The sequence below is a fragment of the Linepithema humile genome, chromosome 7 (assembly GCF_040581485.1).
Source record: "Linepithema humile isolate Giens D197 chromosome 7, Lhum_UNIL_v1.0, whole genome shotgun sequence".
In the NCBI taxonomy this organism is placed as follows: Eukaryota; Metazoa; Arthropoda; class Insecta; order Hymenoptera; family Formicidae; genus Linepithema; species Linepithema humile.
In genome coordinates this window covers 15,353,225-15,373,926 of record NC_090134.1, presented here as the reverse complement: position 1 = coordinate 15,373,926, position 20,702 = coordinate 15,353,225, and the positions used below count along the sequence as shown (strand labels likewise).

At 33.6% G+C, this 20,702-nt stretch overlaps 4 protein-coding genes across 5 annotated transcripts; 2 read left to right on the top strand and 2 right to left on the bottom strand.

Moving 5' to 3' along the window:
* Positions 1 to 4,129: 4,129 nt before the first annotated feature.
* LOC105674254 (probable ATP-dependent RNA helicase DHX34) lies at positions 4,130 to 9,668 on the top strand. Its single transcript, XM_012370452.2, has 15 exons — positions 4,130 to 5,184; positions 5,284 to 5,450; positions 5,527 to 5,733; positions 5,860 to 5,992; positions 6,129 to 6,277; positions 6,367 to 6,599; positions 6,677 to 6,863; positions 6,933 to 7,127; positions 7,204 to 7,413; positions 7,519 to 7,887; positions 8,055 to 8,230; positions 8,305 to 8,415; positions 8,534 to 8,655; positions 8,726 to 8,984; positions 9,089 to 9,668. Exons 1-15 carry the CDS (start codon positions 4,458 to 4,460, stop codon positions 9,372 to 9,374), a joined length of 3,531 nt encoding a protein of 1,176 aa, XP_012225875.1. The 5' UTR covers positions 4,130 to 4,457; the 3' UTR covers positions 9,375 to 9,668.
* Positions 9,669 to 9,687: 19 nt separating this feature from the next.
* On the bottom strand, positions 9,688 to 20,697 carry PIG-V (phosphatidylinositol glycan anchor biosynthesis class V). The gene is made up of 2 exons (XM_012370441.2): positions 20,437 to 20,697; positions 9,688 to 11,435 (listed from the first exon to the last, which is right to left on the bottom strand). The coding sequence occupies exon 2, from the start codon at positions 11,189 to 11,191 to the stop codon at positions 9,710 to 9,712; it is 1,482 nt and encodes a 493-aa protein (XP_012225864.1). The 5' UTR covers positions 11,192 to 11,435; positions 20,437 to 20,697; the 3' UTR covers positions 9,688 to 9,709.
* Positions 11,290 to 14,207, bottom strand: LOC105674247 (pyruvate dehydrogenase E1 component subunit beta, mitochondrial-like). The gene has a single exon (XM_012370442.2). The coding sequence runs from the start codon at positions 14,145 to 14,147 to the stop codon at positions 13,074 to 13,076; it is 1,074 nt and encodes a 357-aa protein (XP_012225865.2). The 5' UTR covers positions 14,148 to 14,207; the 3' UTR covers positions 11,290 to 13,073.
* On the top strand, positions 11,485 to 20,244 carry LOC105674245 (dual oxidase 2-like). 2 transcript variants are annotated; one of them, XM_012370440.2, is made up of 26 exons: positions 11,485 to 11,692; positions 11,773 to 12,126; positions 12,492 to 12,673; positions 12,799 to 13,042; positions 14,201 to 14,434; positions 14,553 to 14,636; positions 14,851 to 14,933; positions 15,000 to 15,275; positions 15,348 to 15,523; positions 15,596 to 15,717; positions 15,799 to 16,002; positions 16,082 to 16,201; positions 16,275 to 16,414; positions 16,508 to 16,774; positions 16,853 to 16,993; positions 17,063 to 17,238; positions 17,323 to 17,837; positions 17,914 to 18,144; positions 18,246 to 18,339; positions 18,419 to 18,629; positions 18,715 to 18,835; positions 18,945 to 19,174; positions 19,262 to 19,420; positions 19,511 to 19,666; positions 19,736 to 19,864; positions 19,971 to 20,244. In XM_012370440.2, the coding sequence occupies exons 1-26, from the start codon at positions 11,485 to 11,487 to the stop codon at positions 20,097 to 20,099; spliced, it is 4,986 nt and encodes a 1,661-aa protein (XP_012225863.2). In that variant the 3' UTR covers positions 20,100 to 20,244. The 2 variants fall into 2 exon arrangements, with proteins under 2 accessions (XP_012225863.2, XP_067214655.1); XM_067358554.1 differs by having other exon boundaries at positions 15,000 to 15,523.
* Positions 20,698 to 20,702: the final 5 nt, after the last annotated feature.

Genomic DNA, 20,702 nt, shown 5'->3' with positions numbered 1-20,702 from the left:
ATTCGTACATTCGGAGAATCCGAATAGTGAGATCAATAATGTACTTAATTTTCGTACACTCTAGTATCTCAATCTGAGATCGGTGTACATTTTAACGTGTCAAATGTAGACGAATTATTTCTATATAAAAGATAATTAAAATTTTCACACCAACAATCTATGATATATGCTCCATATGCCATATTATATTTTATTCCATTTTTAATCATTTATTTTAAACTACTGCATATTAGCAAAAGTTACTGTACTATGGAGATGAGTGGAGGAGACGGTAATATATATTATAAATGCAGTCAGATTTATTGTACTCTTGTTAAAATATTGTAAAAATAATGTATTATTAGTAATTATAATAGTATTTATTAGTAATTATAATAGTATTATTAATAGTGGTCTTCCGCACCACCTTCGAGGTTCCACTAACGGCGCGTTAGGTTTTTTTAGTGGACCTTCGCCAGGAGCCCTATTATACCACATTTCATTAATCTTTCTATATATTTCTTTTATACATATGTGATGTCATTTGTAGACAAAATACTTTTTTTACACTTGTCATTTACAAGTGCGGTGTCATTTGCAGACAAGATACTCTTTTTACTCTTGTCATTTACAAGTGCGGTGTCATTTGCAGACAAGATACTCTTTTTACTCTTGTCATTTACAAGTGTGGTGTCATTTGCAGACAAGATACTCTTTTTACTCTTGTCATTTACAAGTGTAGTGTCATTTGCAGATATACCAAATTTTAAACAATTTCAACAAAATTTGGCAAAATTACGACGATTTATATCTTAAAATCTTATTGAATTTGGGAATAAAAATTTTTCAATTTTTTATTTTTATTATTAAAAATAAGCATCGAACAAAAAAACTGCAGATAGAAAAAAGTTTCGTCTCATCATTCTCTACAAGCCTATGTTTAAAAAAAATTAATTTTGCGACTTTCAAAATTTTCATGCTTCGAGACGTTTAGACGATATTTTTACACGATTTCGAGCGCAGAGCGATTTCGTTGATCCGCGTCCTCAATTGTGTTTATAAGTCGCGTACAAACAGAGATCAGACTAGTTCCTTCGGTTCCTTATCAGTTAATACACTTGACGGAAAAGTCGATTTGAAGAATATTGCGAAATATGGATCGTAAGTAGAAAATTAAATTATTATTAAAATCATCATAAGAGATATAAATTATTATTATTTATTAATTAAAAATAAAATTTTTAATTAAATAATATGAAAAACGGCATAAGAGTGATGACTAAATTGATTATGACTAGAATTATGTGTTAAGAATTAGGAATAATTAATACATTTCGTTATCTTATTTCAAATAAAATAATTCCAATTTGATTTTCCTAATATTTAATATTTATTCCTATTCCTAATATTTTCTCTATTCTACGTAGAGAATCTTTATTATAATATAACGTTACTCCAATAATCGCTAATCTCAATCTATTGTTTCTATGTTGCAAGTTTCTCAAGTAGCATAGCTTTTTAAAAAAATTTACATTAAATCTTGCTTAAAGATTAAAATTTTTAATTTTATGTATTTTGAATATTAAAATTGCTGATTCTTTTAATTTTATGTATATTGAGAATGGTCGAATAGTCAACTGTTTATATTCTTAAAGACAATTTTGTAAATATAAGAAAGGTTAACACATATTATTTAGCTGTAGCTTCATAATTCTTCTACCGTTTTTCATGTTATTTATTTTGTTAGCAAAATGTTTAATCTTTAGTTTCTTTCTCCTCTCTTATACATATATAACAGTTTTTATTTTTTTTAAACTCATAAATGTATTACTAATTTAATAAATATATATTAATTTTTGCAGAGGACATGACACAAAGAGTGGAAAGTATGACGCTGGAGGAGAAAGATGCTGCTGTCACAACAGTTGATGCAACAAATGTTGCATCAACAAGAAAAATTGGTACAAATGCAGCAGCAGCTGCATTTGTTAATAAGCTAGTGGTGCAACAACGCAGCAGCAGCAGCAGCAAAATACAAACACAGAAAATATCCAAGAGCAGCAGCAGCCGGAGGAACAAACAAGAGGTACATTATTTTATTTTTTTATTTTTTGTAACTAAATGATTAATTTATATGCATGATTGTTTTATTTAATATAGTACTTATCTGTAAATGTGCTTATTTTTTAGAAAAAAGGAGAGGAGGCGGAAAGTCTCGCGCTCGCTGGTATCACCAGCGAGGTGGAAGAAGTGAATGGGGAGGCAGAGGTGGATGGGGAGGCAGAGGTGGATGGGGAGGCAGAGGTGGATGGAGCGGCAGAGGTGGATGGGGTGGCAGAGGTGGGTGGGGACCGAGAGGTGGCCAGGGCGGAAGAGGCCATATCATAATAAAAAAATATTATATAAATTTAAAAAATATTAGATAAATATAAAAATAATTTTATATATTAATTTCATATTAATATTAATTTTATTTTTTTAACAAACTTTTATTTTTTAATATTTTTTTTGTATTTTTTATTTATATTTTTATTATTTTTTAACTTATTTACTTATACAATATACTTATATTTTTATTTTTTAATATCTTTTCTATTTTTTATTTATATTTTTATTTTTTAACTTATATTACTTATACAATATACTTATATTTTTTTTATTTATATTTTTATTATTTTTGACGATATTTTTATTATTTTTTAATTTTTTATTTATATTTTTATTTTATATTTTTTTTATTGATTTATTATTATTATTAATAATATGTTTTTTAATCTAATTTATGTGATAACATTATAATAAATATATATTGACTAGTCATATTGTGATAATTTTATATTAAGATTTATTTTACATATATATAAAATAAAATTTCAAATAAAATCAATTATCTCGTGCTAACTCTCTATCCCGTCACGTATTTATAGATAAATAAAATATTACTAACATGTCTGCAAATGACATCACATATGTATAAAAGAAATATATAGAAAGATTAATGAAATGTGGTATAATATAGGGCTCCTGGCGAAGGTCCACTAAAAAAACCTAACGCGCCGTTAGTGGAACCTCGAAGGTGGTGCGGAAGACCACTATTAATAATACTATTATAATTACTAATAAATACTATTATAATTACTAATAATACATTATTTTTACAATATTTTAACAAGAGTACAATAAATCTGACTGCATTTATAATATATGTTACCGTCTCCTCCACTCATCTCCATAGTACAGTAACTTTTGCTAATATGCAGTAGTTTAAAATAAATGATTAAAAATGGAATAAAATATAATATGGCATATGGAGCATATATCATAGATTGTTGGTGTGAAAATTTTAATTATCTTTTATATAGAAATAATTCGTCTACATTTGACACGTTAAAATGTACACCGATCTCAGATTGAGATACTAGAGTGTACGAAAATTAAGTACATTATTGATCTCACTATTCGGATTCTCCGAATGTACGAATAGAAAATTATTGAACGGGAGAAAAAATATCAGGACGCGAGTGACTAATTGTAAGTTGGGAAATAATTAAAAGTTTTACAGGTATGTAAAATCTTTCGAGTCGATAGACATAAATGCCAAAGCAAGCATGGCTAAACGAATAAGGCGAATGGCAAGAACATAGTATATGTTAAATTTACACTTTGTTGCAATATTGCAAAATAACTTCATTTTTCTATTGACAATAGCAAATCTGAATTATTTCAAAAATTGTTAGTTTTAACATATGCGAATATTATTAATAAATATAAACTATTAAAAAAAAAAAAAAAAAAAGATTATTTGATAATTTACACTGTTAGAAACAAATGCGGAAAAAAGAAAAGAAAGTTGCGAGAAGCAAATCTCGAACACGGGATTTTTCATATTCCAGCCACATGCCTTAGAAACACTTAGGGCGGTATTCATAGTCCGTTCTTATATTCAAAATCGTTTTAAGCACGGACTTATATTCGCTCTCTTCGTCACACATAGATTGTGTCTGACGAAGAGAGCGAATATAAGTTCGTGCTTAAGACGATCTTGAATATAAGAACGGACTATGAATACCGGCCTTACTTCTTAACATTTATCGTCTGTTGCGTCGGCTCGGTGGAAGGGAGACGGCGTTCTCTTCCATTGGTCGACCGGGTCGAGCTCACACGGATAGGGTGACGTCATCGGTTCTCGGTTGTATTAGTGTGATGCCGCCGCTCGTTTCTGGCAGCATTGCTCTGAATAGAGATTGTGTTTATTAGGATATTGACAGCTATTGGTGTGTTGCGCATATATGTGCTACAATGTAAAATCTTGTTGTTTAAATATCTCAGATAATAAAAATTGGCAAAACATTGCATATCAGAATGTAGAACATGCTGCTTGCGTAAACAAATGAATAACGCTATGCGAAATACTCCACAACGGCACAGCTGATTAAATAAGGTTATGTCACAGTATACAAATTAGAATACAGCGAAAAATGTCATCAAAGGGCACGTCGAAACGGCGTTCATCCAGCCCAGATTTTAGTAAAGATGACAGGTACCACAGAAAAAAGTATCACGACAATCATAAGAGCAAAGAGCGTAAAAGATCTGCACGGAACGATCGAGAAATGCATAAATATTCCGATTACGCGCGAGATTCCGAATCACGAAATTCGTCCTCAGAAGATTATCCTAAAAAAGATGACAAAAACATCTATTTCACCAAATACAGACACGAGTTAAATAAGATTTTCTTGGCAAATCCGAATCTCATTCGCGATGTTGGAGATTTTTGGAAGTTTGTCGAGAAATATGAGTCTGTCAAGAAGCAATCGAGCAACAGTGATGAATCTGTAATCGATGGCACTTTAAATTCCATTGGGGTACCAGAAAAGTATCACAACTCCCATTGTCTAAATTTCAAACTTGGTTCTTCCCTTGAAAAATTTGTGCAGATGTCTGAGGAAAAACAATTGGATAAATTGCTACCACAATTCAGGAATGTAATAATCTTGTATTTGGATTTCAAACAAAAAGAAAAATTTAACAAATTGAAAAAACTTAAAGATATGCAAGCTAATTTGCCAGTTGCACAATACAAAGAGGAAATTATTAGGACAATAAAGAATGAAAAAGTGGTTATTATAGCAGGTGACACTGGTTGTGGAAAATCTACTCAAATACCTCAATATCTGTATGAAGCAGGTTTTCGAAAAATAGGTAATCTAGTCTTAAAATAAGCATTGTGTGTCAATCTACGGATATAATATATTTTTCACGATAAAATTATACATTGATAAATATTTATCTGTTATATAGCATGTACGCAACCTCGAAGAATAGCGTGTATTTCGTTAGCAAAAAGAGTTGCTTTTGAAACACTGAGTGAAAATTTTAGCAGAGTGGGATATCAAATACGGTTTGAGAAACAGAAGAACCAACAGACAAATATTACATTTATAACGGAAGGTTTACTATTAAGACAGGTAGATATTTCAATATCTACAAATTATTAAACAATCTCAAGAGGGTTTAAATTATCACAATTTTTATTTTATATAGGTATCAGGTGAATCAGCATTATCTGCATATGATGTGATAGTCTTAGATGAAGTCCATGAACGTCATTTACATGGAGATTTGTTACTGGGTATTATGAAATGTATTATTCATCAAAAACCTGACTTAAAATTGGTGCTAATGTCTGCCACCATTAACATAGAGCTCTTTGGCAACTATTTTGCAAAGGAAGATGTTAAAATAATAGAAGTAAGTCTATATACATAATATATAATGTTCTAATAATTTAAGCAATTTAACGGTTCTTAGATATTTTTTGATAATTGTCAAGTATAGTTACATTAGTAACATTATTGAAATGTTGTATCTCTCTAGGTTCCTGGAAGATTATATCCTATTCAATTGCTCTATCGTCCTGTAACTGTAGAAGATCTCAGATACAAAAATGACCGATTTAATCCAAGTCCTTATGTGCAAATAATGCATATAATCGATCAAAAATATCCAGGTAAGAAAATTTTATCTACATTTTAATCATGTATTTATCGAGATTGTTTCTAACGTTTATCACAATTTTATTTACAACTATATTTTAATTAAGATTACGAATCAGTTTTGATAATTGCAATGATAAAATATTTCAGCGGACGAAAAGGGTGATTTGTTAATATTTCTGAGTGGAATAAGTGAAATTACTGCAATTGTGGATGCTGCCAAGGAATATAGTATAAAGAAAAATAATTGGATAGTTTTGCCACTCCATAGTACCCTCTCTATTGCCGAACAAGATAAGGTATGATTTTCTCGTGATATTATTTTTATGAATTGTATTTTTATATAAACTCTTTATAAAAAGATATAGAATTTTTTGTTCTTTCTTAGGTATTTGATTATGCACCCGAGGGTGTTAGAAAGTGCATTGTCGCAACAAACATTGCGGAAACTTCTATCACTATTGATGGAATCAGATTTGTTGCTGATAGCGGAAAAGTGAAAGAAATGAGTTACGATCCATCGTGTAAAATGCAGAAACTGAAAGAATTCTGGATAAGCAAAGCCAGTGCGGAACAGAGAAAAGGGAGAGCAGGCAGAACTGGACCGGGAGTTTGTTATAGGTAATTTATCTGTGAGATAATAAACTTCTATAACTTTATTGTATAAGAAAGACATTATAAACATTGGTTTTTTTTAGAATTTATTCAGAAGAAGAGTACAAAATCTTGGAAAGATACTCGACACCAGAATTACAACGTGTGCCTTTAGATTCTTCTTTATTACAAATGATAGCAATGGGACTTCCTGACGCACGAAAATTCCCGTTTATAGAGCCACCGCCAGTCGACAGTATAGAAAACGCTATACTATCCTTAAAAGATCACGTTAGTATCTTGATTTTGCATTGTTTTTTTCTTGTTTTCGATATAAAGTTAATAATTTTTTTGCACCAGGGTGCACTGACGGATAACGAAAAGATCACGTGTATCGGGAAAACTTTAGCGCGACTACCCGTTGATATTACAATAGGAAAAATGTTAATAATGGGATCCATTTTTCATCAAGTGGAACCTGTACTATCATTAGCTGCTGCTCTAAGTATACAAACACCGTTCACCAATAGAGCGTACAGGGATGCCGAATGCGAGGTAATGAATTTTAACACATGAAACAGTCGTCTTATGGAACTAGATTTGCAATAACATAATATCAATAATATTGAAGACATCTAGGAAGAAATTGGAATCTGACCATGGCGATCCAATAACCTTACTAAACGCGTTTAAAGAATGGCTGGAGGTGAAGCAAGAAAATTCTCAAGAATATAGAGGTAGCAGCAACAATAGCAGAAAATGGTGCAAACGAAGAGGTTTGGAAGAACAACGGTTCTACGAAATGATAAAACTGAGGGCTCAATTTAAAGATTTACTCCAAGTTAGTCGCATATTTTATATATATATAATATAAATTTTAAAGAATATATTTACAAATGTTTAATATCTTTACAAAATATTCAATATTCTATCATTTATTCAACAGGATTGCAATTTACTCAAAAGCCTCCCAGAACCAAATTCCTCTATGACAAGCGCGGAACGCGCAATGCGGCATGGAGAGTTAAAACTTTTGAAGTCTCTTAAAAGAAATTACAAACAAAATGAACCCAGGAGGCGCAAGCAATTAAAGGTAGAGACATTCGATATAAAATTGGAAGACAACGACGATGATAATGGCGAGCTTGACATAAAAGATATAGAATTTCGAATGAGAAATGATTCGAGTCAAGTACAGAATCTTCTGACGGCGTCTACAGCATGTAGCTATAAAGATCTAACGATTTTGAAGTTAATATTATGCAGTGGTTTATATCCACAATTTGCTTGTGCTGACGAATTTAATTATTGCAAGGTAAATCGCGTTAATCCGTAAATTATATATCTATAAAATATATTTTCTCAATACAATTCATATATTAATATATCACCATATTCAGTGCATTTATATATATAATATTTTAATAATTAATTTTATAATATTTTTAATTTAATAATAATATTTTAAATCATTACGTCTAGTCTATGAATGAGCAATTATTTCACACAAAAGCGAAACCGTATGTCGCTTTACATCCGATGAGCTTCTTTGGAAATCATCCGCAAGTTCTGCAGATTGAAGAAGCGGATATAGTATCGATACCAGGATTTAAGAGCAAAACCCCTGTTAGCCCTAAACATAAAATATTGGCATATCTGTAAGTTTTAATCTTTACTTAAAAAAGGCTGCGATAACAATATGAATTAATTTGCAAAATTAATGATATGACAGATCTCTCTTGGAAACTACAAAACCATATCTAGTAAATACTTTAAGGATGCCTGCCGCACAAACATTGCTGCTGTTTGCACGTGAAATAGATACAAATAGTACATTTTCCAGGTAAATATATATATAAAATATATATATAAAAATATATATTGATATTAAGTATGCATTTTATACTTTCTAATGATAGTACTGTTGCAATGCAGTGTAAAATGATTTTTGCGTCTTACAGGATGGCGTGCGATTCATGGCTGATGTTAGAATTTCCTATTCCCGACAGTGGTCAAACTTTATTGATGAAAGCTACCAAGTTGAGAAATAAATGGGATTTCTTATTAAACCAACAGTTACAAAGTAGGAAGCAAAGACGATTAAATCGTTTCCTCTTGTATCCGGAATTTGTAATAATCAAATGTTATTTTAGGATCTGGCGATGCAAATAATGAGCAAAAGGATTTTAGCAAAATTGAGCGGAGTCTTACACAAGAACTGATTGAATACATGCATACCACAGTACCATACACCATAAAACGATTGCTACCGGCCGATTTAAAAACGATATATGTCAGCGGTGGCAATAATAACATAAACATAGAGCCCAATCCTTTTCAATCCGATTTTAAGAGTATACCAAATGTAACTAAAGGTGGAATTCATGTAACAGATAGTATTACATATAATTGGTGAGTAAAAGAATATTATTAACACACGATAAAATAATTATTCAGATTGTTACTGCGTAAAATATGAAATCAAATATTGACTTTTTATTAATAAATTGTTACAGCATAAAGGAAACTGATTGGAGTGAACATCTAATCGCAGAAATGCTTGAGACCGAATGGCAGTGTCAAAAATGTGATTTTCAAGCGATTCTGTCAAGTATAGAAAAACTTCAACATCAAAACTCTTGTACGATCACAGATGCGACTGATAAAGAGGATAAAAAATGTGAAAATATCACACGTAAACCTAACAGTCAAGCATATGAATGTCCTAAATGTTCACAAACATTGTATCTAACACCTATTGAAATATTGAAGCATAAAAATTCACATGTCAAAACAAGTTGAGGTAAAATATCTTTATTATGTACATATATATATAAAATATACATATAAATATATAAATAAAATATTTTTTACATCAATAAATGTACAAATATTCATTAATAACTAACATTTACATAATTTTTTATCCATAATATACACATATAACTGTTTGTAGGAACTCCGTTCGTATATTTTTAACATACCTAAAAATAAAATTAATATTTTATTCTATTTACAAGTCTTTAAGTATATCCATTCTTTATTTACAAGAAGTTTAATAAATAGATGTAGTATGAATGTGTCCAAAAAATATTTTTAATAAAAAAGGCACATACATATTTACAGAATGTAATATATTAAGTCCAAGGCAGGAAATTTGGAAACATGAAACATCCTACAATTGTATATCCTATAAAATAAAATAATACAAGCTTATCTTGTAACGTATATTGTTCTTGCGATAAGAAAAATACTTTCCACTTGGAGTGCACATTCTGTTCGCTTTCATATAAATGAAGTTGATCGCTATATTTATGAGACATAATCAAAGCACAATGCCAATATATCAAAGGACTTGCAGAAGCTAAAAAACGTGTGCTGACTTGAATGTGCATGAAAAATAAGCAAAACAAAGTTAGAAATAACCCATGCGCTACAAAGGAAAACATATTTAATGGGTATTTCTTTATTTTACTTTTGCTTGCTGTTTCATTATTTTCAAATAATCCTAATAGACACAATTCATTCTTATATTCACAAGCAAATTCTTTTATACACCGCAACATAATGTACAATATCGGGAGGGCTAAAATAAAATTTGGTATCTGTTTGAATTGGTAATACTTAAAAAATCCAATATTCCAGTATGTTTTTTGCACATATGGATATGCAAGAGGCAGACTGTCATTGCACCATGCTGAGTGTATCGAACCTGCTAGGACTAGATCATTTTCCGTGGCATATCGTAAAACATATTCCGGCAATGGTGATTTGTTGAACGTAGCAATACAAAATTTCATATAATTGTATACTTGTATAAGGGCGAATTGAAATAGTGATACGATTATCGCGATTAATATGACGAAGAAGTTCTTTAACGTAATTAGTTTTAAAATATGCCACAAGATTGATAATATACCATAGTTTTGTTGATAATTATTTATTCGTTTTGACGCAGAATCTTTAAGTCCGAAATACACTGGAAAGCCAAGATTAATAATACCGTTGGATCTCACTCCAATCGACAAAGCCAGTGGAATATAAATGGTAGGCGCACACTTGATGCTCGCGAGCATGGTGTAAAATGTTAAATACGCAAACATGGACTCCGAATAAACAGCTGAGAAAAATATGCTGGCTGGATTTACGCAATAAAGTATCGCTGCTTTATACGCTGTTACAGTATTCGAAAATACGTATTCAGTCAGATCGTACAAAGTAACAGCCGCTTTTACAAAACATACGAAATTAATTAACATCGCAGCGATCATCAGCGTGCTTTCTCTGTTTAAAAAGAATTCAGGAATTATTAGCTTCAAAGTAACGGCGACAGTGCGAATAATAAGTGGATACACCGGGTAAAAAGCGATAGTATTCTCGTACGTGTATCCTTCTCTCGCGATATGTAAAAAGTATTCTCCATCCCAACGCGTAAGGCCACTAAATAAAAAATGAACTATTTGATCCCACTGCGAAGCTTTCTCCGCAAAATTCAAAGGTCTTTTGAACGCATCTGCATCATGATCTGGAATTGATGCGTTAGAAACAAGTTGCAATAACAATATGGCGATTCTGCTGGTAATTGCGAACCAAAAAACTTTTTCTCTTGGCGAGTACATTTGTTACCGGCTCGAATCCGCTAAATTTCTATGATATAATCGTAGAACACTTATATCTATTCAGTCGTGAAAAATTGTAGGATAACTTTGCGAATATCTCGCTTATGATCTAATTATATTCAGTGATTCACAATTTTGGTTTCCTGTACATATTATCGTCGCACGAAGAGGAAGTAGTTGAATCAAGCCACTTGCACAAACGATATTCTTGGCATATCGCAATTCTGTTCGAGAGTGGACAGTGCTGGAACAAATAATTTTTTACGTGACCAAGTGCATATTTTTCACATGGCATGTTAACAAAAGACAACATGTATTATGTATCGAATTTATTAATCATCGCGATTAATTTTTTATTAATTGCCGCACAAAACGACACGAATACACAAAACGACACAATAGAAAACCCATCTCCAACCTCATTTTCACTTCCATCTCAATTTGCACCCACAACTTCAACTTCAACTTTACCTACGCCTACACGGGATCCAAATGAAATATGTTCGTATATTACGTATCGTGTTTTAAATTACGTAAATATAACTTTATGATTTTTAAATTAAAATGTTTCTATCTTCCAGACAATACAAAACCGGAAAGAAAAAGTGTTAATGAAGAGTTTAGCCGAAAGTTAACCGATTGGTTATTTACTGGATGTTGGAGTGAAAAGTATCATCAGTCGAATGAGTGCCCACAGTATCGCGCTGCAAACGAATATCCTGGTTACGATGGATGGAACAATAATATTGGTAGACCAAAACTTGGAGCGGTTGACACGCCGTTACTAAGAAGACGGCCAGCAGCTTATGAAGATGGAGTGTATAAACCTTCGGGTTCTAATAGACCAGAACCATTAGAGATAAGTGAGAAGCTGCTGAGTGGAAAAATTGGAACTAAATCAAAAACGGGAAAAAACGCTTTACTCGTATTTTTTGGTAATGCAAAAACGACTTATATTGCGAAACTTTTTTTAAATCGCATCTTTTTGCCCTTGTTAATTTTTGAACTCTGCCGAAATATGTTTATTTACAAAATGTACAATATAATTTGCAAAAAAGTCTTTCAGAAAAATGTTTTAATGATTTATATTGTAGAATTCTTTATTTAAAATTACATTTTTCCTATTTATAAAGTTGAGAATTCTGTCAGAATATATTTATCTATAAAACAAAATATGATCTGCAGAAAACAGATTATAGATTTTTTTATAGACTTTTGTATTGTAACTTTGTAGACTTTTATAAATTATAATATTCTGCAATAACATATCGTATGATTGATAAAAAGAATTTACTTTTAGGTCAACAAGTGGTGGAGGAAATTTTGGATGCTCAGAGACCAGCGTGCCCGCCAGAGTATATCAACATAAACATTCCGGAAAATCATCGATACAGAGATAAACTAGAACACACGACAATGCCTGTTTTGCGTACACGGTATGATCATCGAACGGGTCATTCGCCGAATAATCCTCGTCAACAGGTGCGAATAAAATATTTTAAAGAATCCAAAAAAACTCTATAGCCCTCAAAATAAACTATATAGTTTTGCTAACGAACGATACTATTATTTCTATAGATTTTAAGTATCGATATACAATTTTGTAGCTGAACGAGATTACACCATTCTTAGACGGCGGAGTAATTTACGGCACATCCAAAGCTTGGTCGGACCTTTTGCGCACAAATGCCGACGGAACGTTGGAGCCGAACGGCCAACTTGCAACGGCGTACTTCGGCAATTATCCCGCTTTCAACGATATCCGTTTGCCAATGGCCAATCCACCGCCGCCTAATCATCATGATGAATATATTTCGCAACACCGCACTGAGAACGTCACTAGATATTTCAGTGAGTAAAAGTTTATTTATGCAAACGGATATTAGAGTTTTGTGCCGCAAACGCGTTTAGCGTAGTCAGCTATATGATGGTCCTTCGGCGTGCACTCGTATTCAATCTTCTCCGAATACGGCATCGGAACGTCGACGCCGGTGCAGCGCACCGCAGGCGCGTCGAGCTGAAAGAACACCGGATTCTCCATCACCGTCGCGACTATCTCAGATCCGACGCCGCATCTGGGCCAGCCGAGCTCGACCGTCATCAGCCTGTGCGTCTTGCCGATCGACTTGAACACAGCGTCCCAGTCCAAGGGTCTCAGCGAGCGCAGATTCACGACTTCCGCCTCGATTCCCTGCCCGGCCAATATCTCGGCGGCTTGAAGCGTGTACAAATACGCCTGGCCGTGCGTCACCAGAGTGATGTGCTCGCCGGACTTTTCCACCTTGGCCTTGCCGATGGGTATCTGATAATCCTTGTCCATAGCTTCGTCGGATACCGGAAACTCGACGTTGTAAAGCAGCTCGCTCTCCAGCATGATGACGGAATCGGGGTCCCGCACGGCCGACTTCAAACAGCCCCTGTAATCCTCGCAGGTCGCAGGCGACAGGACCTTCAGGCCGGGTACGCTCATGTACCACGCGGCGAAGCATTGCGAGTGCTGCGCGGCCAGGCCTTTCGCGTTGCCGTTCGGACCGCGAAATAGAACGGGAACGGGATATCTGCCGGCGGACATGTAGAGATTCTTCGCGGCGCCGTTGATAATGCGATCGATGGCCTGCATGGCGAAGTTGAAGGTCATAAATTCGCATATCGGCCTGAGGCCCAAGAGCGCCGCGCCGATGGCTATGCCGCAGAATCCGGCCTCCGTGATCGGCGTGTCGATTAGTCTCTTGTCGCCGTACTTTTTCCAAAGACCGCGCGTCACCTTGTAAGCGCCGTCGAACTGCGCGACTTCCTCCCCTATTATGAACACCCTTTCGTCCCGAGCCAACTCCTCGTCGAGGGCCAGATTCAGTGCGTCTCGCACCGTCATTTTCGCCGCCGATCTGGAAGGCGTTTTCACGCAAACGCGATGCGTCGTTTGCGATATGAGTTTCAGTGGTCGAAGAAAATGCATCTCGAACTCGGGCTAGTATAGTCGCGTGTGTGATTCGAACATGTGTTTTATAGGATTGGGAAATCCACGCGGCAATGAAAATCCGTTTCTGCTGACTTTCGGAGTGGTGTGGTTCAGATGGCACAATGTCCTGGCATCCGCTGTCAAGCGACACAATCCAAAGTGGTCGAGCGAGAAGATTTACAACGAGGCTCGTAAATGGGTGATAGCGACTCAACAGCACATTGTCGTTAACGAATGGTTGCTTTCATGGTTAGGGAAGAAAACTGACTTTCCTGCCTACAACGGTGAGAAATGAACGAAGGTTAATGCGCTGAATATATGATGCGCGATATGGGAAAAAATTTATTCAGATTACTCATAGTTTGCATGTAACCCAAGCGATAATTCACTCCTTATTCAAAGGTTACAATCCCAATATCGATCCGCAAATAGAGCAATTCTTTCAATCAGCCGCCTTTCGCTTCGGACACACTTTGGTTCCACCAGGTAAATAGCGTGCGCACTTTTTACGAACGTTATCCAGATATTTTCAATGCCGCGAGCGAAGTCAATTAAACAAGGAATGATTTTTGTGTTACGGTCCATTTGCTTTTATTCGACTTTCTTTTTGTTCAATTATAAAGTGATACAAAACAAATCGATTTACACCTCCGTTGATTAAAAATCATAGAATGCAATAAAATAATGATTGTAATGTTAGGTGTGTATCGACGCGACTACGGGAGAAATAATTGTACCTTGGAATATCCGGTTAGAACGTGCAATAATTATTGGATGTCGCAGGTATTTTAGCAATTACATTTAGAGATTTCACAAGCACGTATAATGTACAAATAAATTATTGCTTAGAATTCCGTCTACGCCAATTTGAAAGCACAGAAATTTGAAGTTGAAAAACTACTAATGGGAATGGCTATACAATTATGCGAAAAGGAGGATCATAAGATCGTTGAAGATCTGCAACGCAGTTTATTCGGTCCATTGGAATTTTCAAGAAGAGATTTAATGGCGCTGAACATTCAGAGAGGACGCGATCACGGAGTACCCGATTACAATAGCGCACGTCGTGCGTACAATTTGCACACCGTTAAAAATGAATCCCACTTTATTAATGTGGATGAAGAGGTGCGTGCAGGGAAATCTTTAATTCGTAGATTTAATCACAGCGAAAGATACATTATTTGTGCTTTATTTAAGAGCCGAAAGGAGTTTCTCAGACTGTATAACAACTCATTCGATGACGTGGATGTCTGGGTAGGCGGAATATTGGAGACTGGCGATGGGCCTGGAGAGCTGTTTGCAAAGATCATCAGTGATCAATTTCAGCGAATACGCGACGGTGATAGATTTTGGTACAAGAATTTCGACAATAAGTACGTGATTACGAAATGTGTTACATTTTATCATATTCTCTATACGACTCAATTTAATGGTCTTGTTTGCAGACTTTTTAATGAAATGGAAGCTAAAAGACTAGAAGACCTAACATTTTATGATGTGTTAATGAGTGTCACTGAAATGGACTGGAATGATATTCCACGTGATCCTTTCAGAGTTCCTGCGGGAGGTAAAAGAAAAAAATATATGCAGAAGTTTTGAAAATTGATAACTAAAAAATATCGCTAAATATATTCGCATTTTTTTCCAGAAAATGATATACATCCCAACTGTACTATTAATAACATTGTTAAAGAAGGCAATTGTACAAAAAATATTATTTGTTTTCATGCTGACCAAATAAATGAGCATAACATCGAAAATTGCACGTTGAAACCTGGAACTTATGACTTTTTCTCTAATAGCGGTTTGTCTTTCACTGCGACAGTTTTAGGTGTATTCACATTTCTCTGCGGTAAAAATCTATTACTCTTGTCCAGACGTTAGCTACAATGTGGGCCTTGTGATATATTTAATGTTAAATTTTGATGCAGGTTTAATTATACTGATCTCATGTAAAATACAATTCAAAGATAAGAAGCCAATGAAAGAAAATTTCGGGAGAACAGATAGGAGTGATAATACATTAGATATTATATATACTGAGTATGACGGTAAATTTTAATTTTAGATATGTTATATCTATATGACACTGCACATATATTAATGGAAATACTTTATGAACAGCTAGCGAATGGCAAGATGTAAATGCTCCATTGAGACATGTAATATTAATGCTAAATGTTAGAAGGAAGCAACTGGAAGTGAAAAATCGATTGGGACATTTGATACGCGCAGTGGAATTTCCACCCAATAGCAACGTTATGGTATATATTTTTCAACATACGCCTATTATTTGCTTTAATTAAAAATTCAATTGAGAACATAATAAAATGTAACATTTGTCTTTTTTTTTACAGGTTTATTGCGCGCACGATAGCCATTACATGTTGATTCGCGTACATCACAGTTACGATTTAGTGCTAAAGTTCGATTCCGAATTTTTGAGAGACACGTTTATAAAAGCATTTGAGAGATTTATAACAGAAATTAAAACAACGTCTGGGATTACATGCTCCGTGCAAATGATGATGAACAACACAAAGAAGTCGCTACTTAAGCTAGCAATAACCAAACGGCATCGTCAGAAAAAATTAGAAATGTTCTTCCGCGTTGTATTCGCACAGGTAATAACTTTTTTTATGAAATATACAAATAAATATCGATTCGTCAGGAACTAAGATAAGCATCCACATTTCTCTTAGGCGTTTCATATTACACATGCAGAAGAAGAAATCTTACAAATAGATGCGAGAGTGGCAAGAGAAGTAATTTACACCGAGATAACCATCATAGAATTTGCGGAAGCCCTAAGCATGAGGCCGGATGCGGAGTTCGTAAAGAAGGTGATTTACGCTAAATCCAACGAGAAACACGAATATGTGGACACATTTGTTGAAAAATTACATTTGCAGATATTTAATCTAGTGGATAAAGATAAAAATGGCTTTATATCGTTTCGGGAGTTCGTCGATATGTTGGTGATATTTCTGAAGGGCTCTGCTGAAGAAAAAATGAAGTTGATGTTTGATATGTATGATATCAATGGCACCGGAAGACTTAAGAGAGAGGAATTCTCAAATATGTTGAGGTACTCAATTAGTTGAATTACTTCGTCATGTATACTTCTTGTAGATTTTCTTGTTAAACTTTATGTATCGTATTAAATTGATAGATCATTCATGGAGACTGGCAATGCTGACATAGCAGACAATGAGTTGGAATCTTTAGTACAATCCATGATGTATCATGCTGACTTAGCGAACAAAGAAACTATAAATTTACAGGATTTTCAGCAAATATTAAGCGACTTTAATGATAAATTTCATTATGTGGAGTTAGAATTCAACATGCCTAGTGACGGAAAGAACAATAGGAAACTTCATGCAGGCGTGAAGACCGTTAGATCGACGTTTATTGGCGAAGTGCAAAGCACGGTCGAAAGTCTGTATACCGATCCAAGCGAATTAAAATCCAGAATTGAAGGCAAAATTGAGACCGAACAAGATGCGACGGATGATAGTAACGAAATTTTCGTCAAAGACGAAAAAAAAATTGTCGAAGACATGAAGAAACACTCGGACTATTGGTATCCTATAATGAAATATCTCGCCAACAAACGACTGCAAATATTCTGGGCGTGTTTGTATACTTTGTTTTTGCTTGGAATTTTCGGAGAACGAGTGTATTGTACGTTTTTCAACTATTTTTTCACAGCAGGTTTCTAACTTCAATTTCTGCTATGTGATCCACAATGTTTTTGTAGATCATCACATAGAACGAGAACATTCTGGCTTGAGACAGATATTAGGTTGCGGCCTGACTATAACGCGAGGCGCGGCGTCGGCTATGATGTTCACTTATTCCACATTATTAATTATGATGTGTCACAATACTATCACTGCTCTGAGAACTACGGTTTTGCAATTTTACATACCGTTCAATTCGGTGATTAAAATGCACAAGTATATCGCTTGCTGGGCGCTGATCTTTACCGGTAAGAATATTTTAACTTAAACCGTGTCTAAAACGATATATAGAATAATGCATTTTAGCAACAAATTAATTTGAATTACTATTATACATGAAAATTTTCAGTGTTACATGTAATCGGACATGGCTTCAACTTCTATTATATATCTACGCAAAGTGCTGACGATCTAACATGTTTGTTTCGCAATTATTTCCACGCGTAAGTTTGTATAAGTATTATGTCTCTTTTTAGATATTTCAATTATCTGTACGCGTTTATTAACCGTATTGGCATTTAGGACACATGAACTTCCCAAATTTCATTATTGGTGTTGGGGTACAATGGCAGGTGTAACGGGAATACTTTTAACAATTGTAACCGGATCGATATTCATATGTTCATTGCCAATGGTACGAAAATCATTCTACAATTGGTTCTCTTTTGTTCACTCCTTATATCCAGTTTTCTACATACTCATGATTTTACACGGCAGTGGAAGACTAGTACAAGTAATTAACGTTTTTATATTTACAAAAATTTGATTATCACACAATAATCTTACATAACTGAAAAATGTCTGATGCACCACAACAGGAACCATATTTTCATTATTTCTTTTTGGGACCAGCTATTCTATTTATTCTCGATAAAGTCATAACTTTGACTAGGAAAACAATAGAGATACCATTGCTCAAAGCAGAAATCTTACCATCAGGTACGTTTTTTTTTCAAATTGTATTACTAGATTATCTATAATTAGGCTTTTATCTAACTTTTCACATACTACAAATTTGTAATTTAATCTGCACATATATATATTGTAGATGTAACATGGATAACATTTCCAAAACCTTTAAATTTTCAATATAAATCTGGTCAGTGGATTAGAATAGCATGTCCAGCATTACAAACAAATGAGTATCATCCATTTACTTTATCTTCTGCACCACACGAAACAAGTTTAAGTGTACATATACGGACAATTGGACCGTGGACGACAAACATTAGAGAAAAATTAGAGCAGTGTATAATGTCTAATGAAAGTCTGCCAGTGGTAACTCTTCATATTATAAAATTTTGCATATTTATTTACATCTACATATTATTTTACTAATAATACTTTTATTATCTGTACTGATAGATTCACATAGATGGTCCATATGGAGAAAGTCATCAAGATTGGGACAAATACGAAGTGGCAATCATGGTTGGTGGTGGAATAGGTGTTACACCTTTTGCATCAATACTCAAAGATGTTGTTTACAAGTCAAACTGCAATGTAAACTTTGGTTGCAAGAAGGTATAACAACACACCATTGTTAACATTATAGTAAAGAGAAGGATATATATATATATATATATATATATATATCAAAATGTTCCACTTTAGATATATTTCCTTTGGGTAACAAGAACGCAGAAGCAATTTGAATGGCTGGTTGATGTGTTAAGAGAGGCCGAAAAAGCAGATGTTAACAACACAGTGTCGATTCATATTTTTGTTACTCAATTTTATCAAAAATTTGACCTACGTACAATACTTTTGGTGAGATATCTGAATATTATTGTTAATCCGAAAGAATTTCACAGATAATCTAACTAATTTTACTTTTAGTACATTTGCGAACGGCATTTTCAAAAGATTTCAAATAAGTCTCTATTCACTGGACTGAAGGCAGTGACACATTTTGGACGCCCAAAGTTTCCTCAGTTTTTTATGTCTATACAAAAGTTGTATCCTACTGTAAGCATTTCATCATTATCAGATAATATAAATTATATTTATCGTGTAATCTTTTAATCTATTTATTACATTATGTAATATGTTCTTAAAACAATTTTTTTTTCAGACAAACAAGATTGGTGTTTTCAGTTGTGGCACACCAGCTTTGACGCAAGAAGTAGATGAAGCTTGCAAAGCAATAAATTTGTCAGAAATGTATGATACATTATTCCAACATCATTATAAGAGCTTTTAAGTTTATAAATCTTTAGTATTAGATTACATTTTTTGTGAAGGCTTAATTGCTTCATATTAATAAGAATTTTAATTATTTTATTTGTATATGTTCCTTATAAGCTCTTACAAATTTATATTATGGGATAAATAAATTTGTATTTGGATGTTATGTGTTTTTTAACTATGCACATTTGCATCAACATTAAAATATATAATTGTAAACAAGTATTTCTGTCATTAATTATTGTTAATAATAGACATAATTTATTTACTTGACTGTAATAAATCTGTAACAAATCATGAAACTGTTTTTTTTAAGTATTTATATAAAAAGGAAAAATTAAATATATACTTACAAACATATTACCAGATTACTGTAGGCTACTTCATAGCCTCTTCAGAATCGCGATTTTGTTAGATTCATCATCTATGTCGATCACAAATCACTCTCATTCTTTGATACTACAATCAATTACAAAAACATAAATAATAATTTAATCCTTTGGAATCGAATAATCCAATGCATGAAATTAAAGATTTGTTTTTTATTGCCGAATTTTCTGCACTAGTGTACACTAGTGACATCAAAGCGTTCTTCATTGCAGTATGTCTTTACTCACCG